The 23,115-nt window shown below is 39.9% G+C and overlaps 1 protein-coding gene across 3 annotated transcripts in view; it reads right to left on the reverse strand.

Moving 5' to 3' along the window:
- Positions 1–9,014: 9,014 nt before the first annotated feature.
- Positions 9,015–23,115, reverse strand: part of Pid1 (phosphotyrosine interaction domain containing 1) — a 298,268-nt gene continuing 284,167 nt past the window's right edge. For all 3 annotated transcript variants that reach the window (XM_029477050.2, XM_021159725.3, XM_029476816.2), the window contains exon 3: positions 9,015–11,158. In XM_029477050.2, the coding sequence (XP_029332910.1) occupies positions 10,682–11,158 (477 nt within the window). In that variant the 3' untranslated portion in view covers positions 9,015–10,681. The remainder of the gene's footprint in view (positions 11,159–23,115) is intronic.

Here is a 23,115-nt window from a genome sequence, read left to right on the forward strand (position 1 = left end):
ACTGGCAATTGATAACAATGATGGCCAGACAGAAAAACAAAAAAGAGAGATGATGAAAGACATGAAAAGGTAAGGTGAAGGATTCTTGCTTTTTGTAAAGTATGGGTATTTCAGAACCATGTTTGTTTTGCTCCATGAGGAATTTTGGTTCTGTTTTGCTGTGGGGGATAAAGGTTTTTCTGTGTAATTCAATCTAGATAGCACTTACTATGCAGCATAGGCTAGCCTCAAACTCATAAACCTACCAAGTACTAGTATTATTAGAGTATGCCATTATACCTAGGTCACAGAGATATTTGTTTTATTCATTTTAATCGTGTGTGTGTGTGTACAGGTCGATATGTTTATGTGGGTTTGTGAAGGTATCATGTGTGCATTTGAGGGTAGATTCCAGAAGTCTATAAAATGCCTTTCCCTCAATCACTTTCACACTTTAAGTTTGGAGACAGTTTCTCATTGAACCTGGAACTCATAGATTGCCTAGGAGGTCTGGCCATTAAACTCCAGGAATCAGGAATCGGCCTGCTGCCACTTCACAGGGCACTGCCATGTGGATGCTAAGGATCTGAACTCATGTCTCGGCTTATGCAGTGGAGAGTTTACCCCTAGAACTACCTTCTAAGCCTGGAGAGTCATTTTAGCTAAAGTATGCTAGGAATGCATTCTTATTGATTCTTTATAATCCAAGCACTGCTCTGGATGGCTGAGATGATTAAGTCCAGACAATGAAAGCTCCCTGAAGAGCCAGCAAAGGAAATTATGTTGAATTTGGAAATAACCGATCTGAAATGGAACCCTGTCCTGTCCCTCTAATTATGAGCCCAGGGACAAGAGTTGAAATTAACATCTAGCTTATCATACACTGAATTAGGTTTCCCACTGCTCATTAAGCCACGATATCTGAGAATTGTTCTAAGTTCCAAAAAAGAGTTTTTTATAAAACCTATGGGGAGATGAAAAAATGCTTACCCCAGATAGGGCACCAATGACAAACTAAAAAAGGATTCTACCCACATCTAACTTGGTGGATGAATGAATTTATTGACATTGCTTACAGGAGCATGGATGACTCTCAAGAATCTTTATGACAACAAAGCCCACCCAAGTCCAGCAATGACTCATGCATGCTACATTCCTGGAACACTGACACCCATCCACACCCACCATTCCACCCCCTGTCAAGTTGTAAGCAGTTCCACACAAGGGAGTCTCTTCCCCTGCCAGCGATTGTTCACTGCCTTAATAACCCCAGGGTTAGACTCTGAGAAGCTTGTAATTTTCTTTTCCTAGCTTCCTGAGCCTCCTAAGATCTACAAGCTTTCGGAGCTTAATAAATGCATTTTGCTTCCTGAATTTAATGGTCCTCCCTCCTCTCTAGAGAAGAAAATGATTCAGTTTAGAGGAAATAATTACACAGCAAGAGCATAATCTGATGACTAGTATCCTTATAAAAAGAAGAAATCGGATACACACACACATACACAGGAGAAGTCAGGAAAACACTAGAATGGTGCAACAAAAGCTCAGTACCCACTGCTTGCCAACAGGAGACAAGAAGCCAGGAAAGAGGAAGGAGGCCGATGCTCCCTAACAGTCTCATAAAGAATCAATCTTGACACGATGTGATCTTAATCACCCAGTCCCCAAATCTATAAGGCAATGCATTTCTCTGGGTTATGCTACCACAACTGTGGCATTTCATCACAGAGCCTCAGAAAATGAAACTATATCCATGCCTTTAATGGGTTGCTCATGTTCAAGATATTACTCACTGACAAGACATTTACAAATTGCTGCTCCTGATCAGCCAGTGAGATGCTGCGCTCTGTGAATGGGAAGTCAAGTTCTGTTCTCAGCCTCATGGTCTGTGCAATAAAGCATGGTCACTGCTAATCACACACTTATGCATAGAAAATGTAAAATATGTTCAACTTGCCAAAGGCCACATAAGAATAAAACATCTATTTAATAATACATTTTATAGTGTATGGTAAGGTTATGATATACCGTAGACATGCAGAGGTAGAGAGATGCACTTAAAGTGGACTTCACTTAATTTCTTTCCGAAGTGTTTAATTTGGCTGCTGGAAACTTTTAAATTATACAGAAAGCTGGTAACATGGAGTTCCTGGACAGCATTGCCTGGAAGCTCTCAAGCCTGGGCCGGAGTTGATTTAGAAGTATTGGACAGTGCTAAGCAAGTCTAACTGTGGAGGTGCCTTCTTCTGTCTTTTAGAATCTAAAAGGAGAAGCTATAAGCACAGAGGAGAACATTAAATGTCATTAAATGGGGGTATGGCAAGGCCAAGCCAGACCCTCATGAGAATTTGGAAGAGTCCTTATGCAAGCAGATCTCCAGAGAAACCAGGAATGTTAAACACATAGGATTGTCTTTCCAATGAAAAAGATGAAAAACCTCTTCTTCCATCCAGAAAGCTGACAAATGGAGGTGATAGCCTAGTGATCTGTGTTATCTATTGGGCCAGCCTTATCAAGCACCTACAGTCAGGACCTGAGGTGGCCAACAGCCCAAATGACTTCTATGTCATCTATATGGCTTAGACCGGGCCAGACTCAGGCTAGTAAAAGTAGCCTGTTTTGAGAACCCATCTTCTTGGAAGAAATAACACACATCTTGAGTTGAATTTTGATGTAATTGTACTACCTTATGTACCAGGGATTGTAGTAACCCTGGAAACCACTGTTCACCAAATTATAGGGGGCTTAAATACAATGGAATAAAGCACCTGCATTGGACTCCCCAGTCTGATCCAGGTTGATGAAATCAATCTGCACAGAGTTTTCATTCTTAGCTCTTCCAGTGGTTCGCTTCTTTGTATGACACTTGTAGGGCTTTCTCAACTCAGTGCATCTCAGTCAAGCATTCATTATTTCCACATTACAAATAATAAACAAACAAACAAACAAATAAACAAACCTGAGGCCAGGGTCAATAAGTTCTTTACTCACTCAGAACAGTACGGACTCAGGGTTTGAACATAAGCCTGGTATGTAGGTGGCAGCCATCTTAGGAGCTTAGGTATTGCACTGAAATGTAAAAACTAAGGAAGGAAGGTAGAAAGGATGCCATGAAGACAGCGAGGAGGCCATGATAGATTTTAGCTGAAAGTCTGGGTGAATCGAATTTGGGATAGGGATCTACAGAAGCTCTGAAGACAAAGGAAAGTGGTGGTGCCTGGACTGTGTACTTAATTAGCAGACTCATCTGAGAAACTTCAGCATTCTGTGGTATTTCACAATCAAAACGCTAATGTCAGGTATCAGGAAGTGATTAGAGTTACAGAACCAAATTGTGGATGGAGCACAGCTTTCTGCTTCCTTCTTCAAATTTCCCTGCCACCTGTCATGAGATGAGCCCCTCCCTGCCACAGTCCTACAGGACCTGGTGACAGTGGCAGGATGGAGGTGGAAGAAGAAAAAATGGAGACTTGAGCCTTGTGGTCCAGATTCTGGGAGTAAGAATAGTGACAGATTTTCATCTCCAGGTTCCAGCGAATTATGTCATGGGCTTTATAAACTTCATTCTTTGGGTCCCTAGGATGAATCAATTCTTCCTGAGCTTTGCCGTATTTCTAACATATGAGCTGTGTCACACCTTTTCTCAAGAGTAACAGGGAAGAAATGTCACTAAGGAAACAAAGATTGCATTTATAAAAACATTTTTTTCATACCACAGCTTCTAAAATACAATGACATCTTAGACAGCCTACAGTTGTTTGGATTCAGAGATTAGGAGTGAGACAAGTGCTATAGCCAGATATGGTATCTTTCTTCCAGACAATGATTCCAGAGCCACTGGTGGTCCTGTCCTTGATTGACAAAGCTGCGGTGTAATGAAGTGTGCTGTGTTTGACTTTCGGTGTGTATGATCTTGAATTCTGATTGAAATTTTTTCAACCAGAGGAGACATATTCCTACATAAATATCCCTTGAGGTGGTGCCTGACACAGGTTATGTGTTCAAATGTCACCTCTCTTCCTTTCCTCAACTCATCATGAACTGGTTGTGGGGGTTAACAATAGGCAATAAGATAGAAGAAGGGGAGGTGGAGGAAGAGAAGGAGGAGGAGGAAGACAAGGAGGAAAAAGAGGAGGAAGAGGAAGAGGAAGAAGAAGAAAAGAAGAAAAGAAGAAGAAGAAGAAGAAGAAGAAGAAGAAGAAGAAGAAGAAGAAGAAGAAGAAGAAGAAGAAGAAGAAGAAGAAGAAGAAGAAGAAAAGAGTCAGCAAGTGATCACACTAAAGTAGAACAGTTCCATTATCAACTACTTCACAGCCTCAAGATCCAGGATGCATGTACCATTCACAGCTGCTATGTTGAAGGGGTATTGTGGAAAAGTCCACCTAGTGGGCAGAAGCCAGCCTTTCCATGCTAGTGGACACAACATGGCTCCTCCATCTCTGAACCCCCACCTACCCCTAGCAGCAGCCCTGGGTGCTTAACACACCAGGTTCTGTTTACTAAAGACTCAATATAGAGCACAATCTGGGTGGAGTCAATTCCAGGATGCCATTAAGAGCTGATCCTTTAAGTTAGCATTGGTCTAGTGTGGCCACACGCTCTTGAAAACCTCAAAAAGTCCACAATAATGATCTTGAAATACATTATCAGGCCACTGATGATGACTGTCACGGATTGATGTACATATTATATCAATACACTACAGACACACATAAGATGCTATATATACATTGACTTAGTGTCTTGATAATTTAAAGAGATAATAACCTATTAGCAAAGAAGAGACTTCGAAGTTGTTGAGCAGAAACATAGGCTTCGTTTCAGTTGTTTCAGCTACTCTATTTCTGTGTCAAGGGGGAGGGAATTAGTTATTTTTAGTGTTTGTTTTGTGTTTTGCATACATAGAAGATTTCCCGAATTCCATTTCCTGAGGATATGAGTAGCTTCTAATAAGATCCCCTGCAAGTCAAGCTAGGCAGGATTTGAGAATATTTGAAAACCAAATGTCCATAGCAAACTTTGTTAGGATTCTTGTTAAATATTCAATTTTGGTGGGGCATACAAAACTCCAGATGATTTTGTTGGAAACTCTAAAATAAACACCCCCTTCCAATATCTTTGTAAACATCAGCTTTGCTCAACTATCCAAGGCCAGGTCTTGGATTCATTTTCAACAAATATCTTTTATTTTTAACTGTCCATGTGGAGATGGGTTAGACTTTTGTCCCTGGGCAGTTGGAGTGTATCCTTTCGATTGTTTTTATTATTAAGACTGGTATTTGACATCACACACATCCTCTTGTGGAGAGTTTTGTCACTTGACAAAAGAAAGCATATTTTCTTTTACTGAACAGTGTATTCTATAAACTTGTTCCAACAGCCAAAACTTGGCATCTCATAGAAACTGTTTGAGATCAATAAGAATTTCGGAGTTGCCTCTCATGGCTACAAGTCTTTCATCTTAGCTAAAAATTAGTTTAGTGTATATCTGAGAGATGGGAAGAATACACTTTGGGGATCCTTAAGAAATGCTAAGCTGTACTTGATGAAAGTATCACCATCTTTCACCTAACTAAAAACTTAAATAAAAATAGGGATAATCTGCAAGTTGTGGTTTGAGTAAAGAATGTCCTCCACAGGCTCGTGTACTTAAATGGTGGTCCCCAGTTGGTGAAGCTGCTTGGCGAGGTAATAGAACCTTTAGGAGGTAGACCTTCCTGAAGGAAGCACATCACTTGGGGTACCTTTTAGGGATTATAGACTCAACCCTGCTCTTTCATTCTGCTTCTCAAATGCTGCCCTCTCCTCCCCCCATGTTTCTCCTGCCACTTCTTCCCAAAAATGGGGACTCTATCCATCTAAAACCATAGGTAAAATAAACCTTTTTTTTTTCTTTTTGCCTACTTTACTTTGGACAGAGTGTTTATCTTGATGTATTAGTGTACTTTCTATTGCTATGATAAAACATTATGACCTAGAAAACTTGATAAGGAAAGGGTTCATTTGGCTTACACTTCCAGTTCACAGTAAATCCTTAAGGGAGACCTTAATGCAGGAACTCAAGGCAGGAATCTGGAGACTGAAACTGAAGCTGAAGTCATGGAAGAACATTGGTTACTGGCTTATTGTTCATGGTTTGCTCAGCCTGCTTTTTGCTACAGCCTAGGACCACTTGCCCAGGGGTAGCCCTGCCCATAGTGGGCTGGGCCCAGACACATCAACCATTAATGAAGAAACTGTCCCTACAATGTTGCCTACAGGCCAATCTGATACAGGCATCTGCTTAATTGAGGCTGTGTCTTCCCAGATGATCCGTGTATCACAGTAACAAACAGCCAACCAGGCCACACAGCAAGAAAGTAACTAATGCATGTGGTGTCCAACAATAGTATCAGACTTTGCACTAGTGGACCATGAACCATGTGTGGTCTCAGATTCATAGTACATATTCTCTTCCCTCCTAAAAGTGGAAGAAGCCATAATGTAAAATACAGGCAAGTAGGGCAGAAAGGAAGAAGATGGAAAGTATGGGGTAAAGATGACAGAAGAAGAAAATAAAAGAGAAAAGAAAAAAATTAATGGACAGAAGAAAATAAAATGTTTTTATATTATGAGTCTTGTGAAGAACTCAGCTGAGTCTCTATGTATCCCACTGTGAGAATGGAAATGTGTCTCCTTCAATACCTCATTGGTCAAAATGACAGTAATAATATAGAAACCTCTATATGACCAGCATGCTGTAATCTGCTCAACATAGGTGCCATGAATATCTTATCTGTCTGTTTCCTTGAATCATGCATATTACATTTCAGTTGTACAGTTTGTCTAGCATTGCTTTTTTTCCCCCATCTAACCAAATATCTGCAATTTGTCTTTATAATTAGTTAAGAGATAATATTTTACTTCAGTAAAAAGCTATTTTCCTTTTTGCTTTTTCATCTTTGACGAAACTGGGAAAAGTAAACTCTAGGGAGCCTTCTCAATTTCCAGGATTTTGCCCTTGAACCTGTGAATCCAAGATATGGTGATTCTTCCACTTATGAAGCCTTCCGTCCAGTCAGCAGCCCTCTAAAAGACACATAATTAGTTCCTCCTGTTGCCTGCTAGGGATGTTGGAGATAAAACATGAATACCACCAAACAACACAGAGATAGTTTCCACCATCTTAAAAATAGCTTAACATCCAAGATTTAAATAGGCATTTGTGTAATTGTAAAAGTAGATGTGTAGTTAGAAACTACAGTGAATAACATAAAACTGTAGAATCCTGTAGCAGAAAGACTTGATTTAGAGGGTTTTGGGTTTTGATGTTGTTACTATTATTTAGTTTTTAAATCTTTTATTGCACTTAGTGATTATAGGGGGCACTCAATAACAGGACCCATAACAGGGCATCAGATCCCCTGGAACTGAAGTTGCATGTGTATGGAACATATCTGATGTGAGTGCTGAGAACCAAACCTGGGTCCTCTGTAAGACCAGCAAGCACTCTTAACTGCTGAGCCATCTCCTCAGTTCTTCACTCAAAGTTCTTGAATACCCTAGTGTAAACAAAATTGAAGGGGTATTTTGATGTGGTATAACCAGAGAATTTTGTCCATTGCCCATAGCCAGAAAAATAACTAACTCAACCAAACTTTTATGTTATGTTAAGTCTCTTGGACCTTGGCTTTTAACATTGTTCCTGTTAAAAACACTACAAAAGTGGGGGGGGGGGCTTATTTATAAAGTTTTAGTATTCTAATTTAAAATAAACTAGGTTTGAGAGGAAATAAAAATCCAAAGAAGATGAATCTTGTCTCAACACAGCAACTATGCAACAGCCTCAGATGGATCTCAGTACAAGTCCTGGCTAGGTCCCTGTGGCCAAGGATGTAGATCTAAGCCTCTGGCTCCTCAATGCTATAGTAACTTCCATATTAACACTAGGTTGTTTGACATATGTGAGAGTTAATGATCATGAAAGTAAAGAGTGTGGCCACTAACACAAAGACTCTAGTACAGAAGGGAACAGGAGACACTTAAAACACAAAGAAAGGCTGGAACATCCATTTTAGAGGAATAAACAGCTGGCTGTCAAGAAGGCATCATTAGTTAATTCAAAGATACCATTCTGTGTTTATCTTCAATTACTTACCCATCTTCCCAAGTAGAACGCTGTGTGGATATTATCCAAACCAGTTACATCTCATGTCACACTTCATACTCAAAACAGAATTCCAGCAAAACCCTTTTATAATAAATAACAGTGTATGCACAGGGGTTCTGATGCCCAGTTACTGAGGGAGGGAGACGTCACTGCTTTGAGCTGTACTGGCCAGGTTCTCTGCCTCTTCCTTTCCATCTCTTTCATTCTCCCCTCTTTACTTCCTCTTTCCTTTCTCCCCTTCCCTTCCCTCCTATCTCCCTCTACCCTCCTTTCTCCTCTCTTGTTCTAGTGAAATTCAAGGACAAGAGTATGAAACTGAAATTGGGGGAACATCAGATGGAGAGAAGTGCCATTTCAATCAGACTTTGGTAATAATCCACACCTGAATGCATCTGTGCGGCAGGCACCCATCCTTTCTCCTTCAAAGTCTTTTTTGTTCATTACTGATTCCGTGAAGGACATTGCTCCACAGCCAGCTTCTTTGCTTTATTAATGTGCCCATTCTGAGAGATCACAGCCCAGGGGAGACAATTTTATCCACTCTTCAAAGGTATTGTCGCACGTTTACCTTTCAGAAACAGGATGGACAATTCCTGTACATAGGCTTGGGGTAGGGAAGTTAAATGGAAATTATTTGCAAAATGTTTGGAAATATTCTTCTCTGAAATAAGTCCATCACATTAAACATGAAGATCAACACCATTAGTAACATTATTTTCATAGTTAAGGGGCATCCAGCTATGAAAAACAAATTGAAAAAGATTTCTAAACACAAGGAATGCCCTATGCTTGATCAATTAAAAAAATAAATAAAATTGCCCCATTTACCAAGTTTGATTTATTTTACATGTCAAATTTCCATTTCTTAAAAAACGGGAAGTTCATATAAAGTGTGAAACGTCCTGGCTTTATTAACACAAACATACTTTTATTAAAGAGTGAATGCATTTTTCTAAAGAATAGTTTACATATATCATAAAGCAACAAGCATATCTTCAGGAGGTAAGTCCTCATCAATACGACTCCATGCTTATTGTACATGCCTTGAAACTGGACCCACACAGGGGACTTACATACACACACATACACACACACTCTCTCACACACACACACAAACATATACATGGGCACGTGGGTACACAGACCAAAAATACTAACACCATTGCTGTCTGGATTATATTAGCTCTCACTTAAGGCTTCTAAGATACCCCGTTGCCCCTGACATCACCAGAAATGAAAACACACCTTTTAAAGGAGCAATATTACTTGAAAAAGTAGATCCTTTGCCACCTTAATGTGTCTATTCACCTTAAATGTGTATATTTCCCATGACTTAATGAGAGGCAAAGATCCTGAAATTGAGAGATGTCAAGTTACCAGTGAGAATTGCTCTTCAGAACTGATAGTCAAAGGGGTCACTCAGACTCTAAAATATCATTTTCAGGACAACAAGATCATGTTTCCCTTTAGGTTTCCAGAAAGACATGGGATTTCTAGGCAAACTGACTTGATGCCACTCATTTCCTACTTGAGTTCCTTGTTAAATGATGGGGCCAGACTTCCAGGGCAATGCCATGTCAGAGTTTAAACTTTCCAAAAGGAGTCATTCAACAAGACTCATAACCAAGGAAGTCACTATATCTCAGGGCTTGCTAAAGGGAAGCCTCTATAGACTTTGGCGACTCATTCACTTCTTTACCAGGGTTTCTGATGTCTGAGATTCCTGGTTGGTTTCCTGATCGTTTATTTACTTAATTTGTTATTTTCTTCCCTTTTGGAGTCCTGCAGTATGTTGAACCTTCATCCCTTTCCAGGAGGTTGGAAGGACAAAGAACTTGGTGGTGGGAGAAGGAGGGGAACAATCATTAGTTGCAAGAATTCTAAGAAAATAGAGGAAGTGAATACAATAGAAGGGTACTACTTGATATACTCGTGTAAATAAAAAGCATTATCTTTAACTGTGAATTAACTGCCATCTAGCGCGCTGTTAGTTGTAAAGCTCAATCCAAGCTGTGCTGATTCACGGACTGAGGAGAGGATCTGCAAACATGCCAAGGGGGAGGAGCAACCAGTCAGTCACCTGGACATGTCCCTTCCATCCTGCAGCCTCCATACCAACAGCACCTCCCCATGTCTCCTGCCTGCCTAGGGATCACAGAGATGCCACTAACATTCTTGTTGGATTTCATAAGGCAGATTGGAACAGTCTATCAAACTACAGCCATGGAGTATTTGCCTGAGAATGTTGAAAATAGGCGTGGAGATCTCCCAGCAGGAAGTGTTGGAATAGAAGAGGAAAAAAAAAAGTTAGAGGAGAGTCTGGAACCTTCCTCCCTATCTGCACTCTCCTCAAGATCACGGCAGCAGCAGGTTTCAATGTCACATAATTAATAATATGATTCTTTAGATTTAGAATCACTCTTCTGAATTAAAAAGCATGATCAGCCAAGAGGTTGGCAGTCCTTTCGTACCAAATTTGAATCATTGCAGACATGTCTAGCTTCTGAAACTCCTTGCCCAAATGCTGCCTTCGCTGGAACATCTTAAGTTCCTTCAGCCATCATCAGATTCCAATTCCTGGGAAGCCTCTTCAGATGAGCTGCTCCTATGGATCCTCCCATCACTCTTCATACTGTGGAAAGTCTTCTTGAATGCCTCCATCATGGCATGTGCCAGCTTCTTGGCCTCCAGCTTGCTCTCACATTGCACTGCATGGCAGTCCATCTGGTAAGAGAGGTCATCATTGATCTCTCTGTACACCCAGGCGAAGATGTTGGGGCTCACATTGTGGTCAGCTGTGCAGTAGGCAATGCGAGCCACCTGGAAGGTATCCATGTGCACTGTTGCCTCACCCTTGTGGTCAAGGTGATGAAGCCACACTTGGAATGGCCGGATCTCTAGGAGGGCGTTGGCCGGAAAAACGTCTTCTCGAGCCAGTGTGTGTTTCTTCCAGAGCTCAATGACTGGCTTCTCGGTGCAGCCAGACAAAAACTGCATGCCTGTGGTAGAGACTTTTCCCAGATAGGTGACCTGCAGGTGGGCGACAGGAAACAGAGCGAGAGGTCAGTATGGTGCACTGAGCTTACTCTGATAGGCAGAGCAACTTGACAGACACCAAAGGGGTACACTTACTCCTTGACCCTTGCAAGCAGAATTTCTTTCCTTTCTTTCTTCCAAGTTTTTCCCAGGACAAATGTTTACATACTATAAATAGAGTTGGATATTTAGAAAATCTAATCCTTCAAGCACATCTTCCCTCTTGCAAACCCTGCCTTTGAAAGTAGCTGATGATGGTCTTTTGTTAATTTGGTATTTCTTTCAAATCCTAGGTCACTAGAAGTTTACTTTCAATCAATCAGAAATGCAAGCACTCAAGGAGAGCAGGAAACCAGGAGTCTGCAAAACAAAGCCTTTATTAAGCTTATCTCTTGGCTGGATCCTTTCCCCCCCAAATCCTTCCCTTCTTGACTTCCTTTGTGCTGCTTGCTTCCAGCTAATACCAAAGACACAAAAAGTATTCTGTCTAAAGTACAGCCTGAAGCGTGATTCCCCCCTTCCTTCCTTCCGCTGAGACATTTTTTTTTAAATGCCACAATGCCTATGTTTTTCAACATAAACAGTTTTTGAAATGATGGGCATTTGGTTATGTGATTATATCTGAGAGATTAGATAAGACTAGAATGCAAGGTTATCAAATATCTAGATAGGCACTATTAAAACTAGGGAAAAATAATTCTAAAGGATTCAGATACTGACTTTTAAAAAATGCTTATAGAAAGGCAAAAGGATTCAAATGGCCAATACACTTGCTACCAAGTCTGAAAACTCTAGTTTGATCCCTGAACCCACACATTGGGAGGAGAGATCTGACCTCCACTAGTTGTCCTCTGACCACTACACATGTGCCCTTGTTCCTAGTCTGCCAGGAGGTATACATTATTGTTTTTCTCATTGGAATGGGTAAGACTGTTGCTACAGCAGTGCTACCATTAACGAACTACAGGAAACCTAAGGGGCCAATTAACAATTCAAAATTGTATAGAGTTTGGTTGAAATTTAGACACAGATATCTAAACACTATGAATGTGAGGAACAAGGTGAAAATAGATGAATGAAATTTAGTCACAATGGCTCCAAGTCAATGGTTATGATTAATGGGACTACAGCACTGCATACACAAGCTTTAGAACATGAAAGTGAGGTTTTAGTGCAACTTTTGTGCACTGGTTCTCTCTGAGACAAGAGCTTCCCTTTAGAAGTGTAATTATTCTGGCTCTGGTAATGCAAATCTTCAATCCTGGCAATGAAAAAGCTAAGGCATGGTCCGTTCCTAGATTTTTGTCTGCAGAAGATGGTCACATGGCCACTCCATGTGAAAAGATGTTCAACATTGATAACCGTGTTGGGTTTCATCAACTTGACATAAGCTAGAGTCATCAAAGAAGGAACTTCTTTTAAGGAAATGTTCCCATTACATCGACCTGTAGGTAAGCTTATGGCCATTTTCTTCTTTGATAAATTATATGAAAGATGGCAGAACACTGTGGGCACTCCCACTCTTGGGCAACTTGTCCTGAGGCAATAAGAAAGCAAACTGAACAAGGCATGAGGAATGAGCTAGCAAGTAGCATTCCTCCGTGGTTGTTGCTTTGGTTCCTGTCTCCAGGTTCCTGTCTTGAGTTCCCGTGTTGGTGTCCATCAATGGACTGTGAACTGGGCTATGTAAGTCAAATAAACCCTTTTGTCCTCAAGTTGCTATTGGTCATGGTCTTCTATTACAGCAATTGAAACCTAACTCAGACACTGATTATTTGAGAAACATTTTCAGAACTGCAAGAAAACACTATTAATACTTAAAACACATGACTATGACTGCTACCAAACAATAAATGATGATTATAGGTATTAGCAAGTTGAAAAACAATACCACATTGGAAGATTTAAAATTCATATAGAAATAATATTTTGGCTAGTTATTCATCAGACAGTAAAAGAGTTTTTATCTACTTCACACATCCTAAGTCACCTGAGAGAGAGGTCTTTATTGCCAAAATTAGACTGGTCCATAAGCATGTTTGTATGTGTGTGTGTGTGTGTCGGGGGGTATCTTAATTGGTAATTGATGTAGAGGCTCACCTTGGGCAGTCTTTCCCTGGGTGGGTGGTCCCAAGTCTATAGAAGAAGGCTAGCTAAACATGAGCCTGAGAAGGAACCATGTAGCAATCCTCTTCGAGCTGCTGCTTGAGCTCCTGCCTTGATGCCCCTCATTGATGCACTGTGACCTGGAAGTGTGATGCAAATAAATCCTCTCCTCCCCTAAGTTGCTTTTAGTCAATTTTATCACAACAAAAAGGAAACAGGATGTTTGGACCAGCATACATATTTATAAAGGAGGTTGGTTTAGCCCAAAATTTGGGAATTTAAAGTCCAAAAGTGGGGCAAAGTACTGGGGAATGTTGGTCAACTTCTAGCAAGGGAAACTAAATAGACACATCTTAGAAGAATATCAATAGAAAGAAGAGGTTGGATGCTGAGCAGGAGCAGAGAGAAAGGAGAGGGTGGGGACAGCTTAGCTTGAACTTTTACAGTGTTTTCTCAAGAACTATAAAGGAACTCACTAAAAAGCATCTCATGTCTCTACTAATTCCCACCTCCTCCAAAGTACTGTTCTGTCCCCCAGCACCAACCTGAGGACTGGCCTCTAATCGTGGGTTCTTTGGACCTATACAAACACTACAGTAGTTCATCAAAAAGTCAAAACAGATTTTGATTCACATGACTCATTTGTCCTTCTCAAAAGAGCAAATTGCTGGGTCTTAATGAGATAATTTACATGTTCAAGATCAAAGGACCCATTGTGCCTAACAGTTAAAGTATGGAAAGAACCCAATGCTCAGCATCATCCAAGTGAATATGCATATGCTGTGAAATATTATTTAGTGCCAAGGGGAGGAAACTCTTGCATATGCTACCACATGGATAAAATCTGAGACTGTTAATGTTCAACATAATAAGTCAGTCACAAAATAGATGAAGACTGTAATGTATCACATTAAAACAGTCACAGTCACAGAGACACAAACTAGATTGGTGGGAGATGGAAGCTTGAGGCACAATGATTGGCTGCTCTTGCTTGGGGGATGCTGAGCGTCTGTTTTTAGAATCCTATAAGAATTAAGTGGCTCAGTGGAGGTGAGGGTGCTGGAGCATCCTGTTGTATGTATTCTATGTATTCTATGTATGAACATACAAACACACACACACACACACACACACACACACACAAGGAAACAACTAATTTGGGTACCTCAAGGGAAAATACAAAGTACATTCGTTCTACTCTCTGAAACTAGAAATAATCAAGTTTATATGTGAGAGAAAGGTAGTCTGGTGGAAGGGGAATTCTTTTGATATACTTTCAGCTTTCTCTCATACACACACACACACACACACACACACACACACACACACTTCTTTCTAAAAGTTATATAGAGAATTCCACTGCAAGATAATTAAAAGGTACTTTAAAAAAACCCAAAAACCATTCATTAAAAGCTGTAGTTAACTCATCCAAATCAAAAGCCATTACCTAGTAGTAATAAAATTCTGATAGCCATCCAAGGAAAAAGTGTAACTTTCCTTATGAATGTTTACTATCTTTACTATAAGGTAAAGATTTTTAAGGAAAATAGTTTTATTTTGGAAGTATGTTTGGGGAAGAATGGGACAGAAATTCAAAACTCAATGGTCTTAATGAAACAATAATAAATGCTACTTAATAATGCATAGATATTTATGAAGGGAATTTTAAAGCATTGGGGTAAAACATGATATATAGATTAAATCTGTTCAGCTAAGCTAGTGTCTACTTTCACCAGTGACAGAAAAAGAGCCACTAAGTAGCATGTGCTAAATGTCTCAAGACACCATTTACCTATGTTCATCAATTGCTATGTCCATAGCAAAATCAAACTCCAAGGGCACGGGAAAGTTCTAAAGGATTTTTATATCACATATGATGGTAAAAGCATTACATACATCAGATTCACTGACAACTCTGTGGGTTAGGATGGGATTTTTCAAAACAAGGACTCACTATGAAGCTCCAGAGGGCATGGAACTTGCTAAGTAAACCTATCTGGCCTTCAAGTCACAGAGATGAATTTTACTCCACCTCCTCATTATTGGGACTGAAGGTGTGCCATCATACCTACTTCGGGGTGGGATATTATCATTACTAACTCTGTCCAAAGTGCAGAACTTAGATCTAGACAGGAGATAGATCCGGAGTCATTCAGAGAGTAGCACTAAGAACATACTTCCGTAAAACTTTTGAGGTCTCAGCAACTCTTAGTGATATGTGAGGCACAGAGCATAGCAGAGTCTGAATTTCTGTTGAGCGTTTTTTATACTAGATGAGAGATATCCCCATTTGCTGGTGTCCCTCCAAGTTTTCATTATCTCTGTCCTGGTCACAGGCATCTTAGATGAAATTAGTCTTTCAAAATGATTGAGATCCAATTGTCTAGCACTTTTGTAAATGAATTCTTTTCCAGATTCATATATGCCAAGATGTTTTAAGATAAAGATGTTATTCCTGTTTTGCAACTCTCACAAATGACAAGAATAGGGACTCTAAAAGGGCCAAGCTACCAGAAATAGACAGGGGGATAATCAGCAGCAGAGATTTGGAGAATAGAAGAGTGGAAAGCATAGTGAACATGCCCAAAGTGAGAGCCAGAGAGAATAAATCAAATAGTGTTCTACACTACTATATATAGAGAGATTGCAGTCAACTGTACTGTGTCAGATAACCCAAAATAGCTAAAAGAGGGAACTTTGAATATTCTCATCATGATAAATGTTAAATATCTAGAAGAGTAATAAACCTCTCATAGCTGTACAATGTAGACATGTACAAGGGCTCCCCCTGAACCCTGTGAAGATATGTAGTTAGAATCTGTAAGTTTAAAGAATTAAAAAGTAAATTCATTTTCTCGAAGTGCCCAAAACTCAGTGACACTGTGCACTGCACATGTAGACATCTGCATCTTTACAGAGAGAACCATCTCTGGCCTAGATACTCTCCATGGGAGGCCTGCCATCTTCTCTGCTCTAAGGCACTGGGAACACCAAGCCCAATGAGTGTGTCCCAACAACAACACAGCTGTGAAACAGAGTAAGATGCACATGATGAGAGAGAGAGGGAATGCAGGAAAGAAGTGAATGTTTCCTTGATGAATTTGTTCCAAGTCCCATCCATTAGAGGTACATCCTTCTGGGGCCACTGAGCTAATAAAATATCCAAATTTCAAAATGGGTCCTTAAATCTGCCAAAACTGGAACATATATTTCTCTTTCTTGCTTCCTTGCTTTTATTAGTTCTTTACTTTCCAGGGATAATAAATTGACTTATAAGATGAGAAGAGCAGCCTTTAGGTGGAGTAATAATTAGCCTCAGTATGTCAAAATCAGCATCTATTCTGTGGTCAGAGACACGGGCATGAAGGAAAAAAACAAAGTGAGAGTGTGTGAACAAATCATTCTAAGAGCAATAAACAAATAACAGAGAAAGGAAAGCTTGCCCTCGTGTGTTATTTACCTGCATAAACTGACACGCCAAACAGTATCTGCAGTGAATGTCAGTGAGCTTTATACCCAACTATCTGAGGATGTTTGCAGCATATGACAGTACCCAGGCTTCATGTGTGAGGGACCTGCAGCAGGTCCACAATGCCTTTGTCCTTGGAACCCCTCCTTCTCAAGTATGAGCTGTCCAACCTGCCCACCAGCGCTCCATTCATGAATTCCTGTTCAGCTGTGGCTAAGTAAGCCATGGTTCCTGAGGTCAGTCCTCATTTCCTCCAATGTCACTTCTCTTCCTGGAGGACAGTCCACATTTCACCCTGCTTATAACCTGCTCCCCTTCTCTCTAGACAGCACAAAATGAGAATGGTGATGACCTGGACTCTTGACAAGGACACAAGGTGGATGGATGATTGTATTAGAGCTCACACATACTGGCAACCAAGGGGTTTTACAGCCTTCCAAAGATCAGGAGTTCAGCTGTATAAGCTGGACATCAGTCCAATTGTACTTATGGAGTTCAAAAAAAGAGAGAGGAGAGGAGAGGAGAGGAGAGGAGAGGAGAGGAGAGGAGAGGAGAGGAGAGGAGAGGAGAGGAGAGGAGAGGAGAGGAGAGGAGAGGAGAGGAGAGGAGAGGAGAGGAGAGGAGAGGAGAGGAGAAGAGAAGAGAAGAGAAGAGAAGAGAAGAGAAGAGAAGAGAAGAGAAGAGAAGAGAAGAGAAGAGAAGAGAAGAGAAGAGAAGAGAAGAGAAAAGAAAAGAAAAGAAAAGAAAAGAAAAGAAAAGAAAAGAAAAGAAAAGAAAAGAAAAAAGAAAAGAAGATGGTCCATTGAGAACAAAAGCTCTCTAGAAGCTTCTTTTGGGATATAAAAGAGCTTGTTCTTCTTTCACGCTCTGCAGGAGGCTGACTTTCTCTGGCTGATACAAAATTGCACAGTAGGAGCAGAAGATAGGTAAAGGTAGCTGGATAGCCTCATTGCCTCAAGACAGGAGATGAGAAAAAGAACAGCCACTGTTAACTCTGGGTCAAAAGTTGCAGTGAAACTCCTTTCCTCTCATTGATTTCTACCCCATTCTTCAGAGAACTGAGAATGAGAAACCATGGGGATTATTTATGACCCCAGCTTGAGTCTCCTCTCTTCTTGCTGATCAAAGAGGAGCAAAATTCCACTGGACACAGTGAGGACCGGAGTAGTCATGCCAAACATTTTACATCCTAAACTTCCAAAAGATCTGCTACTTACGAACGTGTATCACATGCTTTAATCTCCAAAGGCAGTATTAAAAGATAATTATGTTCATAATGAAAACTACATACGTTTTATTTATAAAATAATAAGCATGGAAGATTCTAGAAGAATGGTGAATGAAGGCAGAGAGGAAGTGACTGAAACTAATTCCTGAATGCCAAGACTCAAAAACACCATCAGCAATTAGACCATAGATGGTGAGTTACCCAGGGCTTCCTTTCTCCAAGGTTCTAGGTGAAATGTTTATACAGCTCATGACCCTTCATTATGACCCCACATGTAAGGTATATTATTATGCTGTTTCTATAGACCAAGAGACTACTGGGAGATAAAACAATTTGTCCAAGCTAGCTGGCAGCCAGGACTTAAGTTTGGATAGTAAGATCCATGACCCTTGCCACCACCTTCTACAACCTATCTGTACTCCCATTGATGAGCCCTTCAGACAGAGGTCAGCCTGCCAGAAGGTTCCCAATAGACCTTGCCTGGTTTAGGTATCAGTCTCCAAGAGGTTGAGAAGTCTCCATTCAGTCTTCCTGGATCCCAGAATAACTCAGAAAAGTGGTGAAAGGAAGTGATTGATCTACGAACTATTTTTAATGTTCAAAAAAAAAAAGCTTTTAAAAGTGTTTGCTGACAGCATCTTTCCTGTGGCATATCTATATATAATTTATCAAATAATAAATTGCACTCACATGTGGAGGTTTGAGGGGGGAGGAAATAATTTCAGGCATAGCATATATGATAGAAAATGTGTACCTATCATTGGCCAGAGTGGAAACCACTGGTCTAAACCAAATCACCCATTTTTCAATGAGAACTCAACAGCTGTTCCAGGTACACCAGAGAACAAAAGTAGCACTTGGGTCTATGTCTCCCAAGTTGCAGATGAGTATCCATGTTATTTACCACATCAATCCATGATCTGGTTTCTAGGAGTCATACCCTAGGTATTATAACAGTGGAAGGTCTGTATGAACTTGACTGCACTACAGTACTACCTACAAACACATTGAACTTTGCTGAGAAATATATTGTTTTTTTTTAAGTAAATTAAATAAGACTTAATATTCAGGAATAATTAATTAAGTTCTATTTTTAACTTCAATGAAACCACACACACAGACACACACACACACACACACACACACACACACACACAGTAGTTTAGTTAAGCACCAGGTTGCTGTGTAGGTATTTTTTTTTATTGTGACTAGAATCTAAGTCAATGATGTCTGAGTGAAACAAAATCATATTCATAAGGAAGGTAGGTCTGGTACCATTTCCTGCAATGCTATTCCCTAAGGAATCTGCTACTCAGTCAGGGTACTGCCTATAATGTAACAACAATGCTAAGAATCAAACAATACAATTTTATCAAATGCATATTCTCTATAGCATATTTATGCTCAAGCCCTTATATATTTCAGTAATTTTTTACTATGGCCACAGGTATGAAGAATATTTGAATGCATCAACATTTTTATGGGTTCTATTGATAAAACCTACAAACACATTGAACTTTGCTGAGAAATATATTGTTTTTGTAAAGTAAATTAAATAAGACTTAATATCCAGGAATAATTAATTAAGTTCTATTTTTAACTTCAATGAAACCATACACACAGACACACACACACAGACACACACACACATATGTGTGTGTGTGTCTGTGTGTGTGTGTCTATGTGTGTGTGTATATAGATAGATAGATAGATAGATAGATAGATAGATAGATAGATATAGATAGATAGATAGATAACATGTGAACATGTGTATATATATATATATAAAACATCTGTGTGTATATATATGACGTGTGTATATATAGCATGTATATGTGTATATATAATACATATTATATATGTATATATATACACACAAAATATGTATATGTGTTTATAAAATTTCTGCTGTGAACTACAGTATATATCTCACAATTACAGGTTTAAGTGATGTTTAAGTAAATTTGCTTCTTTTTTTTTTTTTTTTGTAAATTTGCTTCTTTTATCCATACTATATTAACTTGTTTCGCTAAAGCAGAAAGAAGATTTTTACACCCTATCTTTCACTTACCAAGCAATTCCAATGTACAATTTTGTCCTTTCATTTGGATCTTGGATATGTGAAGCTTGGAAATATTGTCACTGTCATTATCAAAGGCAGAAGCCATTTATCTAAAGGGCATTGAAGTATGCCCCTGAAGACAAAGGCACTTAATAAAAATGATACCACACAGAAGCCCACATTCCCTCATCAGATCCCATCTGGAGAGCTAACCTCAGGATGGTGAGACCCAGAACTAAGCCATCCATTAGCACAGAAACAATTAATTTCATGACTAGTCTGTTAATTCACCCTTGTTTTCTCAATATCGAGGTATACTGAGGGTGGGACCAAATTCATGAATCTGCTGTAGACCCCCAAATGGTCACATGAGAACATTGCCTTAATGCTTAGTCAATGGGGCCACATACCCATCTCAAAGATTTTAACCCAGAAATGTTCCTGTCCAAAGGAAGAACAGGGAGCAGAGACTGAAGGAAGGGCCATATGAGGACTGCCCCACCTGGGGATCCATTCTCTCTGCAGACACCAAACTCAACATTGTTGCCATTGCCAAGAGTCACTTGCTGATGGGAGCCTGGTATGGCTGCTCCTTGGGAGGTTCAGCCAGCAACTGACCAATGCAGATGTGGATGCTTGGAGCCAACCACCAGACTGAGCTCAGGGACCCTGGTTGGGGAACTGGAGGAAGGACTGGAGGAGCTGAGAGGGACTGCAACCCCATAGGAAGAACATCAGCTGGCTGGATCACCCAGTGCTCCCAGGGACTAGACCACCAACCAAGTAGTGTATATGGGGGGATCCATGGCTTCAGATACATATGTAGCAAAGAATGGCGCTGTCTGACATCAATGGGAGGGGAGGCCCTTGGGCCTTAGGAGGTTTGATGCCCCAGAGTAGGAGGATGTTGGTTGGGTGGGGCAGGAGAGGATGGGTGGATGGGGGAGCACCCTCTTAGAGGCAAAAGAAAGGGAGGAGAGGGAGGTTGTGAGATGGGAGCTTGTGAAAGTGTAACTGGGAAATGGGATATCATTTGAGATGTAAACAAATGGAATGATTAATTAAAAATGTCAAGCAGACTGCTTAAAAACTCACTCTGAGGAATGTTTTCAGGGGACAGGGACTATGGTAGGTGAAAAATGTCCCTAATGTCAGTCCTTGGAGTATTTTTCAGTTTATTTTCCTTGGTGCACAGTTCATCAGAATTAGACCCCAGATGGCACTAGATGTTTGTAAAGACTGACAAGAGTACAATATTGTGCAAGAAGGGATAGATACACAAAGCAAGTGGCTACAAGGTCACAGCTCTCTGTAGGTGTTCTATGGAGGTACACATAAAACAGGAGAGGGTAATCCTGAATCCCCATGTCCTACAGAGCAGTAAAGACAAGTTCAAATGAAAACCTTGACACAAATTTTCACTGGAATTTGTTTTTGCTTTGTTTTACTTTAATCTTTTATTCTTTTTCTTTTTTTCAAAGCAAGGTCTGTTGCTGAAAGGAGAGCTTACTATTGTCACTTTCTTAAAGCAATATAATTCCTAAATGCTTATCTTTATACCCACAGATAAATAGAGGCCCCATTACTTCTCAAAGAAGCTTCCTTCTGCAACAGATAGAAACTATTAATGAAATCCACAGTTGGTCAAATACAGAGAATAAGGAACTGTGAGGATCCCAACCTTTATGGATGCAGCTACAACACAACTCTTATACCATGTCTCACAGGGTATCACAAAAGATGGATTAATAAATAAAATATCTAATTTTTTTAAAAAAGAAAAAGAAATATTGTAAAAAGCACATTTGGTTTGGTCTTACCATTTTCTCTCATCTTCCTGATTTTAATCTTTCAAAAATCATCTTTTCTTTTATTTGGAGGGTGTAATTACTGTTGAGGTTTGGTCTGTTGCTATGTATTCTCATGCTAAATACTGGCACCCACGGTCTCGTTTTTTTGATGACTGGATTGCAAGCTGGTATGACACTTTAGAATGGAATTGTTCATGTGTATTTCTTCCTTCTGCATCTGCAGTGCCACATCTAGGAATTTACTATAGATATTACATCCATATAAACATGCACCACAACTTTATCCATTGCATTATCACTTATGATTATAAAATGCATAAAAGCCTACATGCTCATACAAAACAAAGCAGTTTGATAAATTACAGGACATCCATATAAATGCTATTACAAAACTATATTAGATGTACTATAGTGTACAATAAAAATAATTTATTCACAGGGAATAGCTTATATGCTATATTTTAATGCAAATCAAAGCAAACCAAAAGCTTACTGCTTTGTATATGCAAGAAGATGAAGTAAGGGCACATAGTTGTATGACTTTGCTCAGTTGGGAAAAAGGAAACCCAGAAAGAACATGGACTGCTTTCCAACAGTGGGTGGCTAATAATAGAATTTAAATATCACAGTTACATGAGAACAGAGCACACGCTTGGGGAAATGAGTTTTTAAAACATCATTCCACGCACTTGTGGTTTCTAGAATCAGGGAGACAGATTAATACAGGCAAGAGGAATGGGGAGAAATAGTTCAAAGTGGGATAAAACAAAATACTGAGGCAGTCTCTCTGTATTGCAAAGGAAGTATACAACCAGAGTGAAGAAGACAAAACCCTCAAATGATGTCGCCTTCAGATATCCCAACACTCTGTCCTTGAGCAAGAGAAACTACAAGGCAATGTGGAATTTTACTTGCTGCGTGCTGCCTTGCAAAGTGGTGCAGATGTGCAGTCCTGGGCCTACTGTGTGCTTGCTAAAGCTGAAAGCTAAAAGAGCAAATGTGAAGGGCTAGGTTCTCACTGTGAGAAGCCAATGTAGAGAGGCAAAAGGCTACACCGAACCCCTGTGACTTTCCTGGGGAATTGAAGTAATTAAAACAAATCCATGGCTTCCAATGTATAGATACTGGTACCAACACAAAGGTAGACTTTGTACACATGATTGCATTCATACATGTGCACATGTTCTTATCTGTGTCCAGTACCCTGTGAACAGTGGCGTGTTCACAGTAACCAGTTTTACTGGAGAAAACTGGTTCCAAGCCTGACCGTTAAAA

Source organism: Mus caroli, unplaced genomic scaffold (genome assembly GCF_978045245.1).
Source record: "Mus caroli unplaced genomic scaffold, Mus_caroli_1 scaffold_1, whole genome shotgun sequence".
Taxonomy (NCBI): Eukaryota; Metazoa; Chordata; class Mammalia; order Rodentia; family Muridae; genus Mus; species Mus caroli.